Genomic DNA, 20,148 nt, shown 5'->3' with positions numbered 1-20,148 from the left:
AAGATGGGTATCCGTCAAGTCCATAATCTGAGTGTTAGTCTCGCTAAATAAGGCATTTTATACCAAGATCACAAGACGGTAATGATCTGATCAGATGATACTCGGTCCGACTGAGGACAAATAAGGCTCAGACGCTTCAAGTCTCAACCCTTCATCAAGAGTCACCCTCTCAACTACATAGAAAGACTTTATAGGAAGTTACCATTAGAGAACGTAATCCAACAGATTCTCATGACACCTAAAATTATGAAATCTCATATTTACTAGTTGGTGCTAGTCGGATTTTCGAAAGTTTTAATAACTATCTCAATCTTCTTACAGTATAAAAACTCATAAACACAGTCAACGTACGCAATTGTTACACATCTACTCTTGAGTTCAAAACATTACATGACACTCGCTCTTCTCTTCAGTTGTTTATTGACTTAAATATCAGAGTGGTTGTCATAGGCGCCAATCACCTTACATTTTCTTTCTTACAGGTTGACCAGTAGCACAGTTTTATTTCAACCACATATAACTAAAAAATATAATTTTATAAAATATATAAATATTTTAATTAATTTATAAAAAAACAGGGTTTGATAGTAATAATTTTACAAAATAATAATTCATCCTATTAATATTTTGTAAGTGCACCTATTATATAATATAAAAAGATTAGATTCTAATCAAGATTAATTTACTTCAGTTAGAAAATACTAAAAATAAAATATAAAAAATAAAAAATTTAACCGAATCAAATTAAATTAAATATAGTTTGATTTATATCAATTTTTTTAAATTTTAATTTAATTTTTATAAATAATTAAATTTTAATTTTTAATTTATTCGATGATGGTCGATATAATTAAAATTATACTATAAGTTTTTTATAATCAAGTTCAATAATCACCGAAAGAAAGCCCAGATCCCATATTTAACAATTTAACTATACAATTGCAAAAAAAAAACAGAAAGAAGGAAAGCATAAAAGCTTTTAAACAATGGAAAATGGGGAGAGACAGCTCTCATTCAGTTGGAGGAAGATTACGGTTTTAACAAACCAAGTCGAACATGGATGATCCATGCAAGGAGGGGTTGGATATTACAGATCAAGCTCATCTTCTCATTCATCAATTTCCTTTTTTTATTTTTTTTTTCTGTTATATTTCAATTTTACAAGAATTCAAATTCAAATTTCTAAATTTTGCAGCCGGCTCTAATAAGAATGAGCTAAAATCCATTGCCTCTCATGTTGCAATTCTTTCTGTCTAAATTTTAATAGAGTTTCAGAATCAACGGAGACTAACACTAGTTGTGAAGATTTTGGGTAAGGGGACTGGTTACAGTGCTCTCTACCGTTAGGTTCAATTTCTTTGGAACCCTTTTGAGACCAAAGATTCTGGAGTCTCTAGCAAAGATGCTTATAAAAGAAGAAATTATACTACGCAAACAATTATATATAATTTAATAAATTAATAAAATAAATAAATAAATAAATAAATATACTGTGAAAGTAAATGAGTGACTTTTAAATAATTATAATTAATTATTAAAAAATAATTCTTTTTACACAAATTTCAAGAAAAATTAAAGTGGAAATCAAAAGGAAAAAGTGGCTTTATTTCTTTATTTAAAGGAACGAAAATGATAAAGAAAAATGGCAAATTATTTTCTTTTGTGATATAATCTCTTCAATTTAAAGAGAAAATAAAGTGAGATGAGAGGAAAAATATAATATTTTTAATAAATTATATATAATTATATACATATATTAAATTTGTAATATTTTTCTTCCGTCTCATATATTTAACTATCCCAATAAGAAGAAAATAAATTTATTTTCACTTTTTTTTTTATTTTCTTTTCATTCAAATAAAAAAGGAACAATCTCCTTATTAGTATTTTTATTTTTTCTTATTAAAATTTTACCAAACAAAATGCAAGATATCAAATTGATAACTATTTAGATTAAGATCTAACAAATCAGTAGATTAAAATATTTTCTTTTGAGTTTTTTTAAATATTTCTAAAATTTCATGTTAAATAATAACAACTAAAAAAATCTATCTTTTGAATAAATTAAAAAATTACTTAAATATATATTTTATTTTATTTTATTTCTCTTCTAAAAAAGTATACTAAACTATGAAAAAAAAAATAATTACATTTTATTTCATTTAACATGCAAATTGCATTTAAAGCAAAATAAATACATTTGATACTGAAAGAGATAAGTCCATCCGTAAGCTGCACAAAATAATTATTTTGAACGCGAGAATAAAAATATAAAAACTGCTCTGTGTCGCTTAGCATTAAATTAAAATTTCAGTTCGTTTTTCAAAAATAATTTATATTTAAAAAAATATTATGTAGAAAATATTTTTCAACAATATGATAAATTTTAAATAAAATTTTTAAAATTCATTACTTTATTTTTATTTGAAAATTATATAATTAAAATGTAGTTATATTATATAAAATCAAAATTTTTTAATTTTTTTATAAATTCATTAATATATTATTTACTCATATAACATATTATTTAGTATTTATAAATTTAAATATTAATATTATTTATTTTCTCTGACTAAGGCCAAAATGAGTTGAATAACAGTTTTTGTTTACAGGTGGTCTAAATAATTTAATTTATAAAATATAATGAACGAGTAATTTGAATATAAAAACAAGCTAAAAAATTTTTTAAAAATTTAAAAATTTAATAATAATTCTCTTGTAAATGAAATTGTAATTCTAAAAAATATTTTACACTAATCACTCTAGCTCCTTCTTTATTCTTTTTCAATAAAAAAATTATTTTTAATTTTCAAGATTTCAACTCTAAATATTCTATTTCTTTTTCAAAATATTCAAAAAAAATAAGTTATTTATTTATTATTTAATTTATTTTTACAGAATTAATTTTTATTATTAAAAGTGATCATTATTTTTATTTATTTCTTGTTTGTGATTGAAATTATATATTAGACTATTTGAATTTATAAAAATAAATTTTATAATTTTTTTAAAAAATAGTTTTAGTTATGGTTAGAAAAAAAAAATTCTCGAAAAACTTAGTTTAATAGATTATGATGTAGATTATTAATTTTTTTAAAAGAAACAAAATATGAATAAATCAAATAATACTTCTGATAGGTTAAATTATTCAAATTATATATAAAAAAAATCTTAAAATTGATTCAATTTGCAAAAATTTTTTCATATAAGTTTTTTCTAACTACTTTTAATCACAACTTCAGAATTTTATTTTTAATATCTATATAAAAAAATAAAAAATTAGATCAAGTGAAATTAAAGATTTTGTTGAAAAGATAAAATTTAGCTCTGTCACTGTTTGCATGCTCTATGTTTATTCAGAAATTTCCTATAAATTATGGAGAAATGAAAGGAAAACTATCCTCAGAACAAGGGAAGGAAACAATTATCAGAATAAAAAAATGCGTAAAAGCACAATACTCTCTCTTAGCTTCTTCTGCTTTCTTTTCCTTTCTTCATCTCTTCTGAGTTCGAATTCAATGGATTCCACATATTCCATAATAAGCGACAAGCAAGAAAAGGGTATATGTTTATATATATATTTACTTATTTCTTATAGTATTAATTGCTTTTGCTCTTCTTAGAGAAAATTTTTCATGTGGACTACAAATTTTTCTTGGTTTTCTGCAGGAAAATTTAAACCAGATGAAAACAACCTTATGCAGAAGCATGCTTTCTTCTTTGACAGGAATCAGGACGGCTCAGTTCATCCCTGGGAGACCTATCAAGGCATGCATACACACACACACATATATATATATATTCAAAAATATTAAAATTTAAAAATTATGAAAGACTTTTTTTTTTTATTCTACTTTCTTCTAAATAAAGCGTAAGATACGATGGATATTTTGCTTAGCAGGTTTACGTGCACTTGGGGCTGGTGTGCTGCTTTCTACTGCGTGTGGCATTTTCATCAATGGAGCTTTCAGTCAGTTAACTCGCCCTGTATGTTCCTCTCTCACTTCCTCTAGCATCTAAGCAGTGGACTCAGAAACTCTCCCTCCCTCCCTCTCTCTCTCTCTCTCTCTCTCTCTCTTCTTCTTTCTTTCTTTCTTTTTTTCTTCTTGTTTTTAACATGATTTTCTCAGTAGAAGAAGGGTTAATAGTTTACTCATAGAATTGCATAAGAAAAAAGAAAATTGTAAAATTTTTTAAATTTACACATCTACTGTACACTAAGCATTAATTTTTTTTTTTGAATTTTTTGTAATTTAATAATAATATTTAAAACTTTTTATCATATTTTATCTTTGTTATTGAGGATATATTTTTTATTCATTTTGAAATTTATTTTAAAAAATAGTTAATAGTTATTGAAGAAATGAAAGTTTTAATTTAATTTTGATAGACGATAGTTTTAATGTAATCTTAAATTGTATATAACTAATTAAAAATTCTTTTTTATTTAAAATTTATAATACAACTTTAAAAATATTTAAAATTTTATATAATTTATTTATATATGAATCTATACAAATTCGATTTAGATAAAATAATAATAAATTGGCGTTGTTTAAAAGGATGTGTTGATTTAACTTTGATGCATTAATTGCAGGGAAAGTTTCCTTCTCTACTATTCCCTATTGAGTTGCGGAACATCGTTCTCGCCAAAATTAAGAGCGGTACTGATACCTATGACGAGAAAGGAAGGTATTTGTCGTTTTCTTTCTTGCCAAACAAGTTCATAGTTAAATCTTGAACAATTTACTTTTCCTTTCTGTGAAGATATGGATGTAAATCAAACCTTGATATTTCACTAATCTTTTAAATTTTGTTGAGTTAGATCTTGTAAAAACTTTAATCGTTTTTTCAGTTTATCATGATATATTTTGTAAAAAAAATTTATAAAATGAGGATTTTAATTTTTTTTAAATGAAAATTTTTTAAGTTATAAAAAAAATGAATTGAATTAAATTTTTGGAAAATTCTTAATTTCAATAGAGAGTTTATATAGTAATATTTGCAGATTTATTGAGGAGAAATTCGAAAATATTTTCCGCGACTATGCACGTACACATTCAGATGCATTGACAAGAAGTGAACTGAGTGAAATGCGAAGGGCGCACAAAAAACCTAAAGACTACTTTGGATGGTTGGTTAAAGATTTTGATTGTAAAATTTAATATAATTAATAAACAGTTGGAAATTAATAAATTATTGATAATTAATGCAGGATTTCAACCTGGACACAATGGTCATTAACGTACCATCTTTTCAAGGACGAACATGGTTTGCTGAAGAAAGATACACTAAGAGGACTTTACGATGGAAGTACTTTTGAAAAAAGGGAGAAGGAGTTGAAGGAGAAGCGAAACGCATTGGCTAAAAAGAAAGCGTAAAAGCTTCAATGGCATAGTGTTATTTTATTTATTTATTGAAATAAATTGTGTTAGAGAATTAAAATAAAAATTTGGTAATAATAATTAATGAAATTTCTTTATTGTGCAGATCTATTTAGAAAATGGCATAATGGAGGAATAATACTGTTCGGATTGGCAGCAGCTGGATGCTTGTTTTCAGAATGTTAAGGAATTTGATAATTGTTGTTGTCGTTGTTTTTTTTTTTTTTTTTTCTTTTACTTTCTGTTGTAATAATTTATAAATAAATTGATTAGCAGTATTGTGTTATCTATTTATGTTAAATGAATATGAATAAAACATATCTTCTCGTTTAATTTGATTTATTTTATTATAAAATTATGTAAGATTTTAATTTTTTTCAATAATTTTTTTAAAAAAATTGAATTTTTTCATTTTAAAAAAATTAAAAAAAAATTAAATTAAATTTAAATTTAATTAACAAAATTCTATTAGGCTCTTGCACTTAACGAAACGCAAAGTAAATTAAATTCGTGCAATTCCATTTGGACAGACGTAAAGAACGTTTTCAAGTTCCTTTGTTTCACCAAGGGGATAAGCATTAGACCACAAGGCTTGTAAATGAGGACGATAATAGTTTTAGGTTTGAAGTATTTGAAATGTTTAAAGTTGGAGAGTTGCAAAGAGAGTTATATGAGATTAAAGAAGATAGCGAATGTTGTGTTTCAATATTGTTAGGGTTTTCATATTTAGGTCTATACAGAATACACTTACGAAAAAATAATTAAATCAGACAATCGCACTTTAAACAGAAATTTTTAATCGGCTTATTAACAGTGAGCAGTTGATTTATTTGATATTTAATCGGTTAATATCGTATCCTTCATTGACACATATTAAGTTAAGTAGATGAAATATATATATTTAAAATTTCGCATGAACCCCAATAAATTTAGAGTCCTAACATTAAAAGTCGAAACTCTAAAGTGTTTGAATTTCTCTAAATTTTATAATTTATTTTAAATAAAAAATAAATTAAAATTGATTAGAGATTGTTTGCCAATTGCTGTGGCCTAATTACAGTGAAGATTGTGTAGGCAATTTTGTAAATTAATTAATTAATGAAGGCACCCTCTCATGATATTCCTGAGAACATGATGCCAAGCAAATGCAATTGCAAAAGCCAAAATCAAAAGCAAAAGCCAACTCAAAACTGTTCTAATTTTTCTTCATACGACGGAAAATACCCATGCTTTCCCATATAGTTAATAATAGTTTTAATTTATTTTTATACTTTAAATATAAAAATATTCAATAATATTTTAAATTTTAATTTTAATTTAATACTTATTATATTAAATAAAAATTTTATATATTAAATTTTAAATTTATGTTCACACCCATGATCAAGATATTAATAATTAAATCATAAATTAAATAATTGAATGCTAATTAATAAAATTAGATAAATAATAAATAAATTGTCACTATAAGAAAATTTTATAATATCTATTATGTGCAATATAAAAATATGCTTTATAAATAAAGAAGTAAATATAATAATACAATATTACAATTATATAAACATCAAAATAATATTTTTATATTTATTACTTTTTTTTTTAGTTTATTACTCATATATTGATTAAACAATTTCCCTCTCAAAATTTTAATGATAATTTCATAATAAATATATGAAATAAGTATATATTAATTTTAGATGTAACTTAAATAATTATAGAAAAAAAATTAAAATATTGAATGATAATATTAAATAAAAATAACAAATTTTATTACTTAGCAATTTAAGAGAAATCTTTTTAAGAATGCCACATGGCAATCTTTTTAAGGAAAGATCTTCCTGCTTTATATATATATATATATATATATATATATGCGCGCGCGCGTGAGATATAATTCGATACTGGCTAAAAAATTTGGACATGTTAGCAGCCTTTCATTGGTTCCCGATGTAGGTCTAAGTCACCAATTTTAGAGTACAACATCCAAATTTGTCAAGTAACCCGAAATAAATTTAATCTAGATTAAGCCGAATACACGAGGGAATGGTTTCCTTAAGATGCTTATTTATAGGCATGAGATGTCATAACTATTTAATTCTCGAGTTAAGCTTTCTAATTTTAATATATGAAATTTAGTTCTCAAAAAATTTAATATATTCAGTGTAATAAGTTGGATGAAAACTAGAAATAGCTCTATAGAGTCTGAAATTATTCGTCTTCAATTTTTATAAGTTGACCAATTTATGTGATTATGTTATTTTTCATTTTTAAAATATTTATAATTTATAAAATTTTATTAATAAATAATGAGATATTTTCTTTTGATGCTCTCAGAATTATATTAATAGAATAATAGATATCGATACTACCGGGCGAGTTGATCCCTAAGAAATAATTCTAAGATATCAGTTGCTAAAAAGTGTTATAAGGTGGATCATCGATAAGTGAGTCTCAAATGTCAACCCCTAATATTTCTAAGGCATCAGTTACCAAAAAACACTATAAGGTGGGTCACCGCTAAACAAGTATTGAGTATCAGTCCTTAAAAAATTCTAAGGCAGCCATTACCAAATCATCATAAGGCGGGTAACTGCCAAACAAGCCATCGGTGTTAGGCCTTAAAACAATTTTAAGGCATTTTATTAGCATACTCACTACAAAGCAAAACTTGGCACAAGGTAGACTGTTGTCAAGCGAGTCATGGGAATTAACACATGTTATTATAAACCACAAAATGGTTGGAAGAGCAAGCAGAGGTAACTTTTCACTAAAATATGCTTGGATGTTAGATAATTAAATTAACCTCATCACAAGCCATAGAATAATTGAAAAAATAAAGGTAATTTTTCATTAAATATTGTATTCAACCTATTGGACAGGAGGATCTTTATTTCCCTTCTCCTAGGTTTCTACAATTACATCATTATCAGTAGGGAAGCTATTATCACTATGATCAGCCTCATCTTCCTCTTCCTACTCGTCCTTCAAAACTAAGTCGTTGATCCAAAAGAAGTCCTTGGTAGGGAAGCGAATAGCCAACTCCTTAATAGCATCTTGAGCCTCCACATATAAGCTCCCCTCCCCCTCGAGCTACTACTTCCTCCAATTCTTCCTTTAACTCGAGCACTTTAATAGCAACAGCCCAAGTGTATGTAGCCTGAGCCTTTAGTATTTGCACTTGCTTCCTTAGATCCTCAATTGTGTCCTCAGCAACTCCTTAATATCTCTGGTTACTTATTATTATGTTGATAATAATAAAATATAACTAGTATGATTATTGATTGATAATCATGAGATGATTATGTATATGTTGATATAATTCAATAATCATAGATACTTGTTAGAGAACAAAGTATTGGATGGACTGCATTGAGATCACTACATGGATTATTGTTATAAGTGAATCTCAAAGTAGTTATGTCTTAATCCTTTGACTTCAGATTGTCATACTTTTCAACATAAGGACTGTTATGTTTTTGACGTAACCAAACATTTTCTTTAATCGGATAATCATAAAGGTTATGATTGAGTATAATAGAAATTATGCAGAGGATATTGAACAATCAAGATAGAATTTGTCCCTCTCTTTGAGACAAATATCTTCTAGGCCCCTCGATAAGTGAGATTGAGAAATGCATGGCCATGCTCAAATGATTTGATAGTGTGATCAATATCATTTGGTTTTATTAGTTTACTTAGAGATCGAGAAATCACAAGTTTGAACATTATAAGTTTGACATTGACCATGACTTATATTCAAACTAGATATCGTGTGACAAAGAGATTAATATATGTTCTATTTATTAGGCTTTATCAGACTATCGATCATCATATTAGTTGGGTAGTCATAATGTCTGGCTAGAGGCCGCTTATGATTTATGGGTCTGGTGGCACTGGGCCTATTGCCAATTAATGTGAGTCTATTGAGTCACACACAAAAGAACGTCGTTGATGTACTATGTTATATTAATGGGCTAAAAGCCCATTAGTATAATTAATAATAATAAAGATGTTATTATTATTAATATTAATTATTTATTATTATAAGATAATAATATTTAAAAGATCTGCAGTCTATCTGTAACTATTACAGATAAAAGATTTTTCAATTTTCTTTTTCAAAATAAATTATCACATAAGATATTTGAGTATTTACGAGATTGTGATAGTTGGTTATGAACACAACTCTTTTACAAAAAGAAGTGTGGGAAAACAAAAGACTGAAAACGAATAAAAACTTCTTCTGCAAATTGTGGGAGTAACGTTTTGGAGAAATTGTTTTTGAGTTGCAGATTGGGAAGCACATAGCTTATCCATCTTCGAAAGAGCTAGCATTCTAGAAGGATAAAAGACGTTCGTGTGGATACCATAAAGGGTGTTCGTTTCAAAAGCAGCACCATTAGTCCGGAAGTGTATCTTCTCGTCGAGTTTAACAGGTTAGTCTCTTATCCTTCCTTTCAAAATAAACGAAGCACTCAGATCCTGATAGAAAAACAGAGATTCTTTTTCCACTACGTGTTTTGGGTTATAGTAATCTCTAGGTTTCCTAACATGCTCCACCTCCTCCACCCAGGCCTTGAGCTTCCAGTTTGCTTTTATGTGGAGATTCTTCTCTATTTCCAAGGTTTTGAAGTTTCTCCTTAAGGCCTGGTCCCTTTGTTTGGCCATGAAGCATAACTGGATATACTTTATAGCATTGTATATCGTAGTATTGTACAATTCTTCGGTGTCACACTCCCTTAATCGCTCGCGGTCACTTGAGAGCAGAGCATGCTTGGAATTTAGCAGGGAGAGGCAAGGCTCTTCAAGTAATAACTCCATGTCAGCATTGGCAAGGGCAAGGGCAAGATTTTGAACACTCCTTGGCCACAGTACTCATTTATGCCTTTGGTTTCCTCGAAAAAGGTTCTTATGGAGGTGAAGGGGGAGGAGGAACATTTCTTTGTAGATTGCTTGGAGCTGTTAGAAAAGGAATAGTTGGGACTATGGGAGCTGCATAAGTCTGCATCATAGTTGGTGCGACTGGGGCTCCTAACAAGTGCGGGCATTTGGTTGGAGGAGCGTTATCCTCAGTGGCGAGTGCTTTGCCTTTCTTGGCGGCACGAATAGCTTCAGTCCATTTACCCTTACCAACCATATTTGCATAAAAAGTAAGTATAGTAGATTAAGATTTAAAGTTTTAAGTAAAACACCTTATTTTGGTTGAGGTAATAGGGTAGCTTGAGTGGCTAATTAAGTGCTCGACCTCGGATCCATCGCCTACTCAGTCTGCTGTTAGGCTTGCCAGGAAAGTATGACATTCTTCACAGCCATACTTATATTTATTTTCCTTCCCAAGGTCATCTTTTGAAGGAGGGATGCGACTTCCTCCTCCTCCATTCTCAGTTTCTTTCCTTCCTTTTTTCAAGTGTACATAGAGGTTTCAGTTAGTCCAAAGGTTTATGAACCCCCCGGACACTCAATGCCTCATGATAAAAAACTTATTTTTCTAATGTTTTAAGGATGAAGGGAGCCTATTGAAAAGTGTTTGGTGCTTTTTTCCATTGAATAACCAGTATTCTTCGCTGACCCGAATACCAAGTTGGTATAATTGAGAGAAGAGAGCAACACTAGATTCGATGTTATTATTGGAGCAAAGGAATTTGAGAGCCATGAGGATGTGCCTACTATTGGGGTGAAGCTATGCGATGGAGAGCATATGAAAGTTCAATATTTCAATATATAATGGATTGATGGGGAATCTTAGATCCACCTTTTAGTTATTCCTCATAGACGATAAGGGTATCATAGGCAAGAATGTTGCCATTGGAGAAAATATTAGGCATGGGGGTGAGGATCTCAAACATATCTTGTGGAATCTGGTGGAGGTTATAAAAGAGGCTTAGGTCTTTCTTTGTCACCATTGACCTTATATCGCTAACAAACAAGGTTTCACCACTGTTTTGGCTTGTCCGCTGATGACCGCTGGATTTCACCACTTCGGTTCGAGGCCTGGCCCATAATGACAGCCTTTTACCTGAGAGCCTTTGAGCCTCTCTAATGAACCCGGCTCAGCTCGTTCGACCTTAAGACCGGACTCTCTCTAAGCTTCTCAATTAGGCAGGCCCAGTCCGTTCGGCCTTAAGATCAGATCTCCCCTGGGATTTAGTCCTAACCTCATCTTCCAGCCCAGTCCAGAGGAGAAGAAGTAGCTAGCCCATCTGCCTGGTGGGTCCATCCGCATGCGTACCATGAGAGAATTAAATGGCCGTTACGCATGGAGCAGATATCTGATATTCTCGTACGTCCGAATCCGTAGGGCAGAGATAGGTGGCCCAATGGCAGTGAGGCTGTTACACGTCACTGACAGATAAAGAAAAAGAATAAAATGGGGGAAAACATTCTCCTCTCAGATCAAGCTTACTCAACCCTTGTAAAACCCTATTTTCTGGATCTTAGATCATCAATTGGCGTCGTCTGTGGGAAAATGGATGAGATCTTTTCATTGCCGGAGTTCCACTCTTACAATACCTACTGAGATCCACGATGGCCAACCATAATGAAAACAACCTCGTTAATACCTCAAATGACTTAAGCTTCGCTCATGAGGGACAACAGTTCTCTTTTTCCAGTCCCACAACCCCAAACAACCAACCACCAATCCCTTTCAATCCCTCGCCGAGCTTGGCAAGGAATGCGCCCGGAAACACCTTATCCAACCAAGACCTCCAAGCCATGGCTCTTCAACTGCAAAACACCGCCCACTGGCTGGGGCAGATGATGCAGTAGAGGGGCCTCAGCACCCCAATGAATATGTTGCCTGTAGTAGAAGAGCCTCGAACCAACGAACCTCAACCTACCTTTAACCATCTTCAAACAAACAGCCGAGAAACTGGAGAAAGGGGGAGAAGAGCCGAGGAAGAAGGAGAACCAGAAGCCAGAGTTCGTGGGAGAAGGGTGACGGAGTTGATAGAAAACGACGAGGCAGACAGTTATTCTGCCAGAACAACCAGGAGAACGGAGGAGGATGAATGGAAGGAAGAAGATCGTCTGGAGAAACGGCTCAGACAGGAAGAGGAGGGTGTGGATCAAAAGCTGTAGAAAATGAAGGAGCAGCTCTTGGCTGAGTTGGGAGCGAAAGATCATAACCAGGCTCTCTTGCCTACCTCTTCACCTTTCTCGAAATGGGTGCAGCAGGAGACTGTCCCAAAGAAGTTCACGATGCCACCTATGCCGGCTTATGACATAACGGGAAACCCGAGAGAGCATGTCCTCAACTATAAGACTTTCATGGAGCTGCAGACTCTATCGGATGCCTTGATGTGCAAGGTATTCCCCACGATGCTCTCAGGGCCGGCATGGGCGTGGTTTAACAGTCTAGAGGCGGGAAGCATCAGAAGTTTTAGAGATTTGGCCTCTATCTTCATCAGCCGGTTCATTGCTGGAGTACCTGCGGACAGAAAGATGAGTTACCTGGAGACAGTCTGTCAGAGGAGGAATGAGACCCTAAGGGAGTACGTCGCCCGTTTTAACACGGAGGCCCTACAGATCCCTAAGCTGGATGAAAACCGTGCTATGGAGGCGATGCAAAAATGGACGACCTCCCCAGAGTTCTTTGACTCGTTAAGCAGGAAATCGCCGACCTCGCTAGCAGAGTTGATGAAGAGGGTGGAGAAATACATAAGGCAGGACGATGCCTTAGTAGCAAGCAGATTCGCCAAAGAGGCGATAGACAGGGGAAAAGCCCCAGAAGAAAGGAGGCCAGAAAGGCAAGAGAAAAAGCAAAGCAAAAGACATGAGCAGTACAGACAGCCCTGAGATCGAAGGGAGCAAAGACCCTTCCCCCCTCGGGTTCCAGAACAAAAGCCGTTTCCCCCGCGGATTCTAGAGAACCTGACCCCACTCAACGCCTCCAGAGCCGAAGTGCTCATGGCAGTCCAGAACAAGGAGTTTCTCTAGTGGCCGAAACCAATGAGGGCTGAGGCGAGCCAACGAGATCCTGACAAGTACTGCCAGTACCACCGCATGCACGGCCATGACACCAATAACTGCTACCAGCTGATCAGTGAGATCGAAAGGCTGATCAAAAGGGGTTACTTGCGGAACTTTGTGAAGAAGCCAGAGGGACACTACAAAAAAACTGTGAAATTGCGACCAAAATTAGCGACCAAATTTTTTGGTCGCTATATAGCTACCAATCAGCGACCATTCTGCGACTGAATGAATGAAATAATATTTTTATTTAACAAAAAGCTTAACGACCAATTTTTGGTCGTTAATTGGTCGCTATTTAGCGACCAAATATAAAATGGTCGCTAATTTAGCGGGAATTAATGGCGCGAGTTATTAGCAACCATATTTGCGACGAAATTGCGACAACTTTTTGGGCGGGGATATTTAGCGACCATATTTAGCGACTAAAATAATTAGTCGCTAAATAGCGACCAATCAGCGACCAATCAGCGATCAATCAGCGACCATTTTATTTTTAAAATTTTAATTTAATTTTTAATTAAATTTTATTTTATTTAAAATTTTAAATTAAGTAATTTCAATTCGGTATATAAAACGACGTCGTTTTGACAATTTAAGGGATGCTCTAATCTAGGGATGTAAACGGGTAGGGTACCCGTGAAAATTAAACTACCTGAACCCGAACCCGATTTATATTAGTAATATCCGAACCCGTTCCGAACCCGATTAAAAATTAATTTAAACTATCCGAATCCGTTCCAAACCCGATTATTATTATCTGAATAAAACCCGAACCCGTTTAATCTTATATATTTTAATTAATAATTTATATAAAAAATATTTTTCATTAATAATTTTCATATAAAAAATATAATATTTCTAAAGAATATTTAAATTTAATTTTTTAAATAAAAATATATAAAAAAAATTATAAATATTATTATAAAATATATTTTTTTATATTAGATTAATTATTTATATAAACGAATTCGGATAGTGGGTACCCTGTACATAAAATCCGAATCTGATCCGAACCTGCAACGGATATTATTTTTAAAACCCGAACCCGTCCCAAATCCGATTATAACTACCCAAATCTGTCCTATTAGGGTTCGATCGGATCGGATACCCGAAAATACCCGATCCGTTTACATCCCTACTCTAACCTAATTCCTAATCCTAATCTCTAATCCCTAATATCTAATTAATCCCTAATCCCTAATAAAATTAACCCTAATTCCTAATTTCTAATTTGTAATCTCTAACCCTAATTCATAATAAAATTAACCCTAATCTCTAATTTCTAATCCCGAATTCCTGATCCCTAATTCATAATCCATAACCCTAATCCCTAATTTTAATCTCTAAAATAGCGATCAATCAGCGACCATTTTATTTTTAAAATTTTAATTTAATTTTTAATTAAATTTTATTTTATTTAAAATTTTAAATTAAGTAATTTCAATTCGGTATATAAATCGACGTCGTTTTGACAATTTAAGGGATGCTCTAACTTAGAGATGTAAACGGGTAGGGTACCCGTGAAAATTAAACTACCCGAACCCGAACCCGATTTATATTAGTAATATCTGAACCCGTTTCGAACCCGATTAAAAATTAATTTAAACTATCCGAATCCGTCCCAAACCCGATTATTATTATCCGAATAAAACCCGAACCCGTTTAATCTTATATATTTTAATTAATAATTTATATAAAAAATATTTTTCATTAATAATTTTCATTTAAAAAATATAATATTTCTAAAGAATATTTAAATTTAAATTTTTAAATAAAAATATATAAAAAAAATTTATAAATATTATTATAAAATATATTTTTTTATATTAGATTAATTATTTATATAAATGGATTTGGGTAGTAGGTACCCTATACATAAAACCCGAATACAATTCAAACCTGCAACGAGTATTATTTTTAAAACCCAAATCCAATTATAACTACCCAAATAACCCATAAAACATTTTAAATATAATATAAAACATTTTAAATAATATAAACTATAAAAATAAAATCTTAATTGAAAGATAAAAAATAAACATAAATAAACAAACCTGCAATCAAAATAACCCATAAAACCCAACCCTAAATCTCTCTAAACTCTCAAAGTTTACTGCCGCCCTCCCCTCCCCCATTCGGCCTCTACGTCACTCGTCTGGTGCGCCTCCCGCCGATCGTGCTCCACGTTGTCAACGTCGTTTCTGCGTTCGGTTCCTACTCTTCTCCGCCGCTTCCTCTGCTCCAGTCTTGCTGTCCGGTGCTGCTCCTCGCCGCGTCCTCGGTCACTGCAGGTTTGTGAGATCTATTTATTTCTTAAATTTGTGAAAATATTAAGATTTATGTGAAGTTTTCATTTGTGAGATTATTGAAAATTATTTGTAATAAAGATTATTGTGAACGGACTGAGAGTTGTTTTAGTGAGATTATTGAAAATTTTTGAAATAAACACTACCATTCAGAGTTGTTTTCGTGATATTGAGATGTGTTTTAGAATATTGTTAATGTGGATTTTGTGTGAATTTTTTATTTTTTATTTTTGTTGTGATTATGACTTAATCGGGTTCGGTAGTGTCTGATATTAAGGGTTAATGGTAAAGAAATTTAATTTTTAAAGTGGTTTGAGGCGGTTTGGGATAGTGTATCTATAAATGTATTCAGGTTTGGGTATTTAAAATTTGGCTTTTGCGGGTACCTTACCTGGTACCAAATTCCAAATTCCAGAGTCCAGCCTCTCCTTGGCACGTCTTTAGTCCAGAGTCGCTGTAGCTCCTCATCGGTCGTTTCCAGTTTGCTTCTCCTCGGCAAGTCAAGCCGTTTCCAGTTTGCTCGCTATAGCTCTTCCATTGCTCCACCACAGGTTATTTGATGAGTTTGTGTAGATGAGTTTGTTGAATTTTGTTTATTGAAGTTTGTTCGTTATTTGAAATTTGTTTAAATTTACATAATTTTTGTGAATGGGTTTGTTGATATTTGTTGAATTAATATAATTTTACTTTTTTATTCATATATTTATTTTTAATTATAATAGTTAAAATTGTATTGTCTCAATTTAAAGGAACACTTTAATTTAACATGTATAATAGTTGACGTGATTACATGAAACAGTATGCAAAATTAGAAATGCAGAATGAAGATAGTTGGATCACTTGTTAATAATTGTTCCGAAAAAAGAAGTAAGAATTTAACAATTTCTTGATAGTTATGCTAATTAAAGTAGTTGGATTACCATACGAAAGTTATATGAGACAAATAATTAGATTACTGAGATTTAAGTGTGAATGAGCAATATTGTAATTTATAGAGTAATGACATGTCCCATATTCTTGATTTATAGCTCTCACATGCTGTTAGCTTCTGTACTGATTGTCTGCCTTTATTGCAGAACAAATACACTTATGCAATAAAAACATTTCTTCTAAGTGGAAGTTGTTGTGTAATAACTTATCAATCTTCACTTGAGGTATTCTCTTTTTCAGGACGCGAAGCAGATGAAGTTGCACCTATATTGGATGCTCTACCAAAACTAGAACAGTAAGCTCTGAACACTCTGTTGATGAAATTAAACTACAATCAATTTCTAAGCCAAAGAGATCGTACTTGTTGAGGTAATGTGGACAGATTGATTGATATTAGAAAGGAAGAAACTACTGTATTGTTAGTTTTGGAATTATAACCTTTCTTGCCTTTCTTTACAACCATCTTTGAAAATCTAAACATCTCCAAATTCTCAGGTACATATACTGTTCTTCAGCCGGAGTTTACCTCAAATCTGATCACTGTGAGGTTGGTTTCATATCATTCTTTTGTCATGGAAAATTTGGATCCTCATGCAATATGATAATCAACATAAATGATAGCATGTATAACATCTCAAAAACACTAAAATTTTGTGATCTAAAGTAGGATGGCAACAGATAGGGTATATTGGGTACTCATCCGACAGATCAGGACGAGTTTGATTAGTTATAATCGGGTTTGGGATGAGTTCATGTTTTAAAAAAATAATATCAGTTTGCTGGTTCGGATCGAATTCGGGGATTCAAGTTTTATGTATGAAGTATCTACTACTGAATCTGTTTATATAAATAATTAATTTAATATAAAAATATATATTTTATAATAATATTTATGATTTTTTTATATATTTTCATTTAAAAATTAAAATTCAAATATTTTTTAGAAATATTAGATTTTTTAAATGAAAATTATTTTTTATATAAATTATTAATTAAAATATATAAAATTAAATGATTCGAATTTTATTCGGATAATAATAATTGGGTTTGGGATGGATTCGGATAATTTAAATTAATTTTTAATCGAATTCAAAACTGTTCGAATATTACTAATATAAATCGATTTAAATTCAGATAGTTTAATTTTTGCGATACCTACCCGTTTACGTCCCTAATCACTAACAGAAGCCTTGTATGTCATTCATAGATTACATTTTCCAAGATCAAAGTCTTCTGTACTCATTAACACTTGGAAAGGACAAGTTCTGTTAAAATCAATCTTAAAGAGTAATTCTTTGCTAAAAATAATGTATGTTCTAGTTCTGAATTATTTTCATCTGGTTGTAGACAGATGCCGTTGATCCAAAGAGTAGGCACAAGGGAAAGCTTGAGACAGAGAGCTTACTAGAATCAAGAGATGTTAACTGGACTTTATAAGGCCAGTCTACATATATGGGCCATTAAACTACAATCCTGTTGAAGAGTGGTTCTTTCACCGCCTGAAAGCAGGTCGCCCAATTCCAATTCCCAACTCAGGAATTCAAATTACCCAACTTGGTCATGTGAAGGTGAGTACATTCTCTTCCCACAAAACATTTGGGCTAAATTCAAGTATGGAAGAAGTGATGCATACTTAGAATTGAGATTCTTTCAGTAAATTACTAGTTCATTTGCTTCAGCCAATTTCATTGAGTGATTACTTTTAGGCATCTCCTCTTTCTGTCTCTCTTTCTTTCCCTATGCTTTTTCAATTTGATTCTAACACATTAACAATTTGCACAAATGGAGATGCTGCCTATGAGCTATAAATGCATGATCTGTGATAAGCAGTTCCAATGATTTTTCATGTTTTACAATATGACAAAATGTTTTCTGAGGCAACATGGTTCAACAATTTCAGGATTTAGCAACAGCTTTTGTACAAGTTCTTGGTAATGAAAAAGCATCCAAGGAAGTATTTAACATATCAGGGGAAAAGAATGTAACTTTTGATGGTTTAGCAAGGGCATGTGCAAAGGTAATTGTTGCTGATGTATTACTAAATATAAGTCGAAAATAAAATTTCCATCGCGTACTAATGAGATGTGAAAGTAGTACAAGACTGGACAGGCTACTTCTGTTGTTGTTTTACTAATGAAATTATTCTTCTGCAATGTAATGCAGCATTTCTTTGCATTTGTTGACAAGGCGAAACATGTTCTTGGATGGAAACCTGAATTTGACCTGGTAGAAGGCCTTGCAGATTCTTACAATCTAGACTTTGGTAGAGGAACATACAGGAAAGAGGCTGATTTCTCCACTGATGACTTGATTCTTAGTAAGAGTCTTGTTCTCCAGGCCTAGATCTTTAGATTTTGTCTCACTGTTTCTCTCTCCCTCTCTTTTTTTTTTTCCCATTTCCATTCAAGTGTAGTAATAAGTTAACAAATACCAAACAATCACCAATTCAATAGAAATATCTGGAATCCAGATGTTTTGCACAGGCTGTTGTAAAAAGAGTTTGCATTTTTTATCAAGTCTGGAATTGTGCTCGATTCAATTTGAACCTTGCCTTGTCTTATGCATTAATATCCCAGGATCCACTTCTCCTGCAGAATACCAATAGTAGAGTTATAAAACATTTGATCCTACCCCAAATGTTGGAGTGAAAATTCATTTAATGTATAATATTGTGGATGTAAATTAAAGAAGGAGATTTCATAAGTATGAGCCATTTGTTTTGGCTAGCAGGTTTATGAATTTATTGAAAAAATGATATGAATCAGAATTAAATGCATTTATTAGTGACTAATCAGTCACAAAATTATATTAAATAATAAATATTTTTTTAATTTTACTATTAATTTGCGATGAAATAGCGACTAATTGCTTTTCTATGATGCGATTAAATAGCGACTAAATAGCGATCAAATTACCGACAAAAACAGCGACCATTTCGCGATCAAAATTTAACGACCAATTTACTTCCACATAGCGACCAAATGCTCTTGTGTAATACCCGGCTAGATTCAGACATCGGAATTCCTACCGTCCGGGGGAGTTCGAGGATGTTAGAGGTCTCTGGAAGGGTAAGAGAAAGTTTTCTAAAATATTTTCAAGTGTTTTTAAAGGTTTAGCGTAGAAAAGGATTGAGTTTTGAAGAGATATGGCCAAGGAGGCATTTTGCCATGTTCGGCCCCCTAAGGTTAAGTTCGGCCGCCTAAAGTTCCCTAGTTTCGGCCCCCGAAGGTTAAGTTCGGCCGCTGAAGGTTGCATAGTTTTGCATGCGATTCGGCAGCCGAACCTGAGGCGGTTGCTCATCTATAAGGGCACCGAGTGGCAGAAAAAGGAGGAGGTTTCTTCTCTCCTTCTGACCTAGGTGAGGTCTTGATCTCCTTAAAGTATTTTCATGGTTTTTCTTCAAATCTTTCACGGTTGTAATGAGTTTTACCCTTGTTTTGAAGAGTTGTGAGCTTTAAACAAGGTTTTGGAGTTTGAAGCTTTTGAAGCTTGGTTTCTCCATATCTTTGAGTTTGGATCATCTCAGCCTTTGTTCTTCAAGAGGTAAGTGTTGA

At 31.8% G+C, this 20,148-nt stretch overlaps 1 protein-coding gene and 1 pseudogene across 2 annotated transcripts; both read left to right on the top strand.

Moving 5' to 3' along the window:
- Window positions 1–3,388: 3,388 nt before the first annotated feature.
- LOC110604698 (probable peroxygenase 4) lies at window positions 3,389–5,670 on the top strand. 2 transcript variants are annotated; one of them, XM_021742973.2, is made up of 7 exons: window positions 3,390–3,561; window positions 3,670–3,768; window positions 3,902–3,987; window positions 4,598–4,692; window positions 5,009–5,134; window positions 5,216–5,377; window positions 5,491–5,670. In XM_021742973.2, exons 1-7 carry the CDS (start codon window positions 3,441–3,443, stop codon window positions 5,498–5,500), a joined length of 699 nt encoding a protein of 232 aa, XP_021598665.1. In that variant the 5' UTR covers window positions 3,390–3,440; the 3' UTR covers window positions 5,501–5,670. The 2 variants fall into 2 exon arrangements, with proteins under 2 accessions (XP_043808255.1, XP_021598665.1); XM_043952320.1 differs by lacking the exon at window positions 5,009–5,134 and having other exon boundaries at window positions 3,389–3,561.
- A 9,777-nt stretch (window positions 5,671–15,447) lies between these two features.
- LOC110604578 lies at window positions 15,448–19,074 on the top strand (annotated as a pseudogene).
- The last annotated feature ends 1,074 nt before the right edge of the window (window positions 19,075–20,148 follow it).

This window comes from Manihot esculenta, chromosome 17 (genome assembly GCF_001659605.2).
Source record: "Manihot esculenta cultivar AM560-2 chromosome 17, M.esculenta_v8, whole genome shotgun sequence".
Taxonomy (NCBI): domain Eukaryota; kingdom Viridiplantae; phylum Streptophyta; class Magnoliopsida; order Malpighiales; family Euphorbiaceae; genus Manihot; species Manihot esculenta.
Note: the sequence above shows the minus strand (reverse complement) of the source record. Positions and strands in the feature narration are given on the sequence as shown.

Excerpts from the sequence above, each read along its gene's own strand:
- LOC110604698 (XM_021742973.2), top strand. The coding sequence starts at position 3,441 with ATGCGTAAAAGCACAATACTCTCTCTTAGCTTCTTCTGCTTTCTTTTC. Across the intron at positions 3,562-3,669 it reads AAGCGACAAGCAAGAAAAGG|GAAAATTTAAACCAGATGAA; the intron begins GTATATGTTTAT and ends GGTTTTCTGCAG. Across the intron at positions 4,693-5,008 it reads ACCTATGACGAGAAAGGAAG|ATTTATTGAGGAGAAATTCG; the intron begins GTATTTGTCGTT and ends TAATATTTGCAG.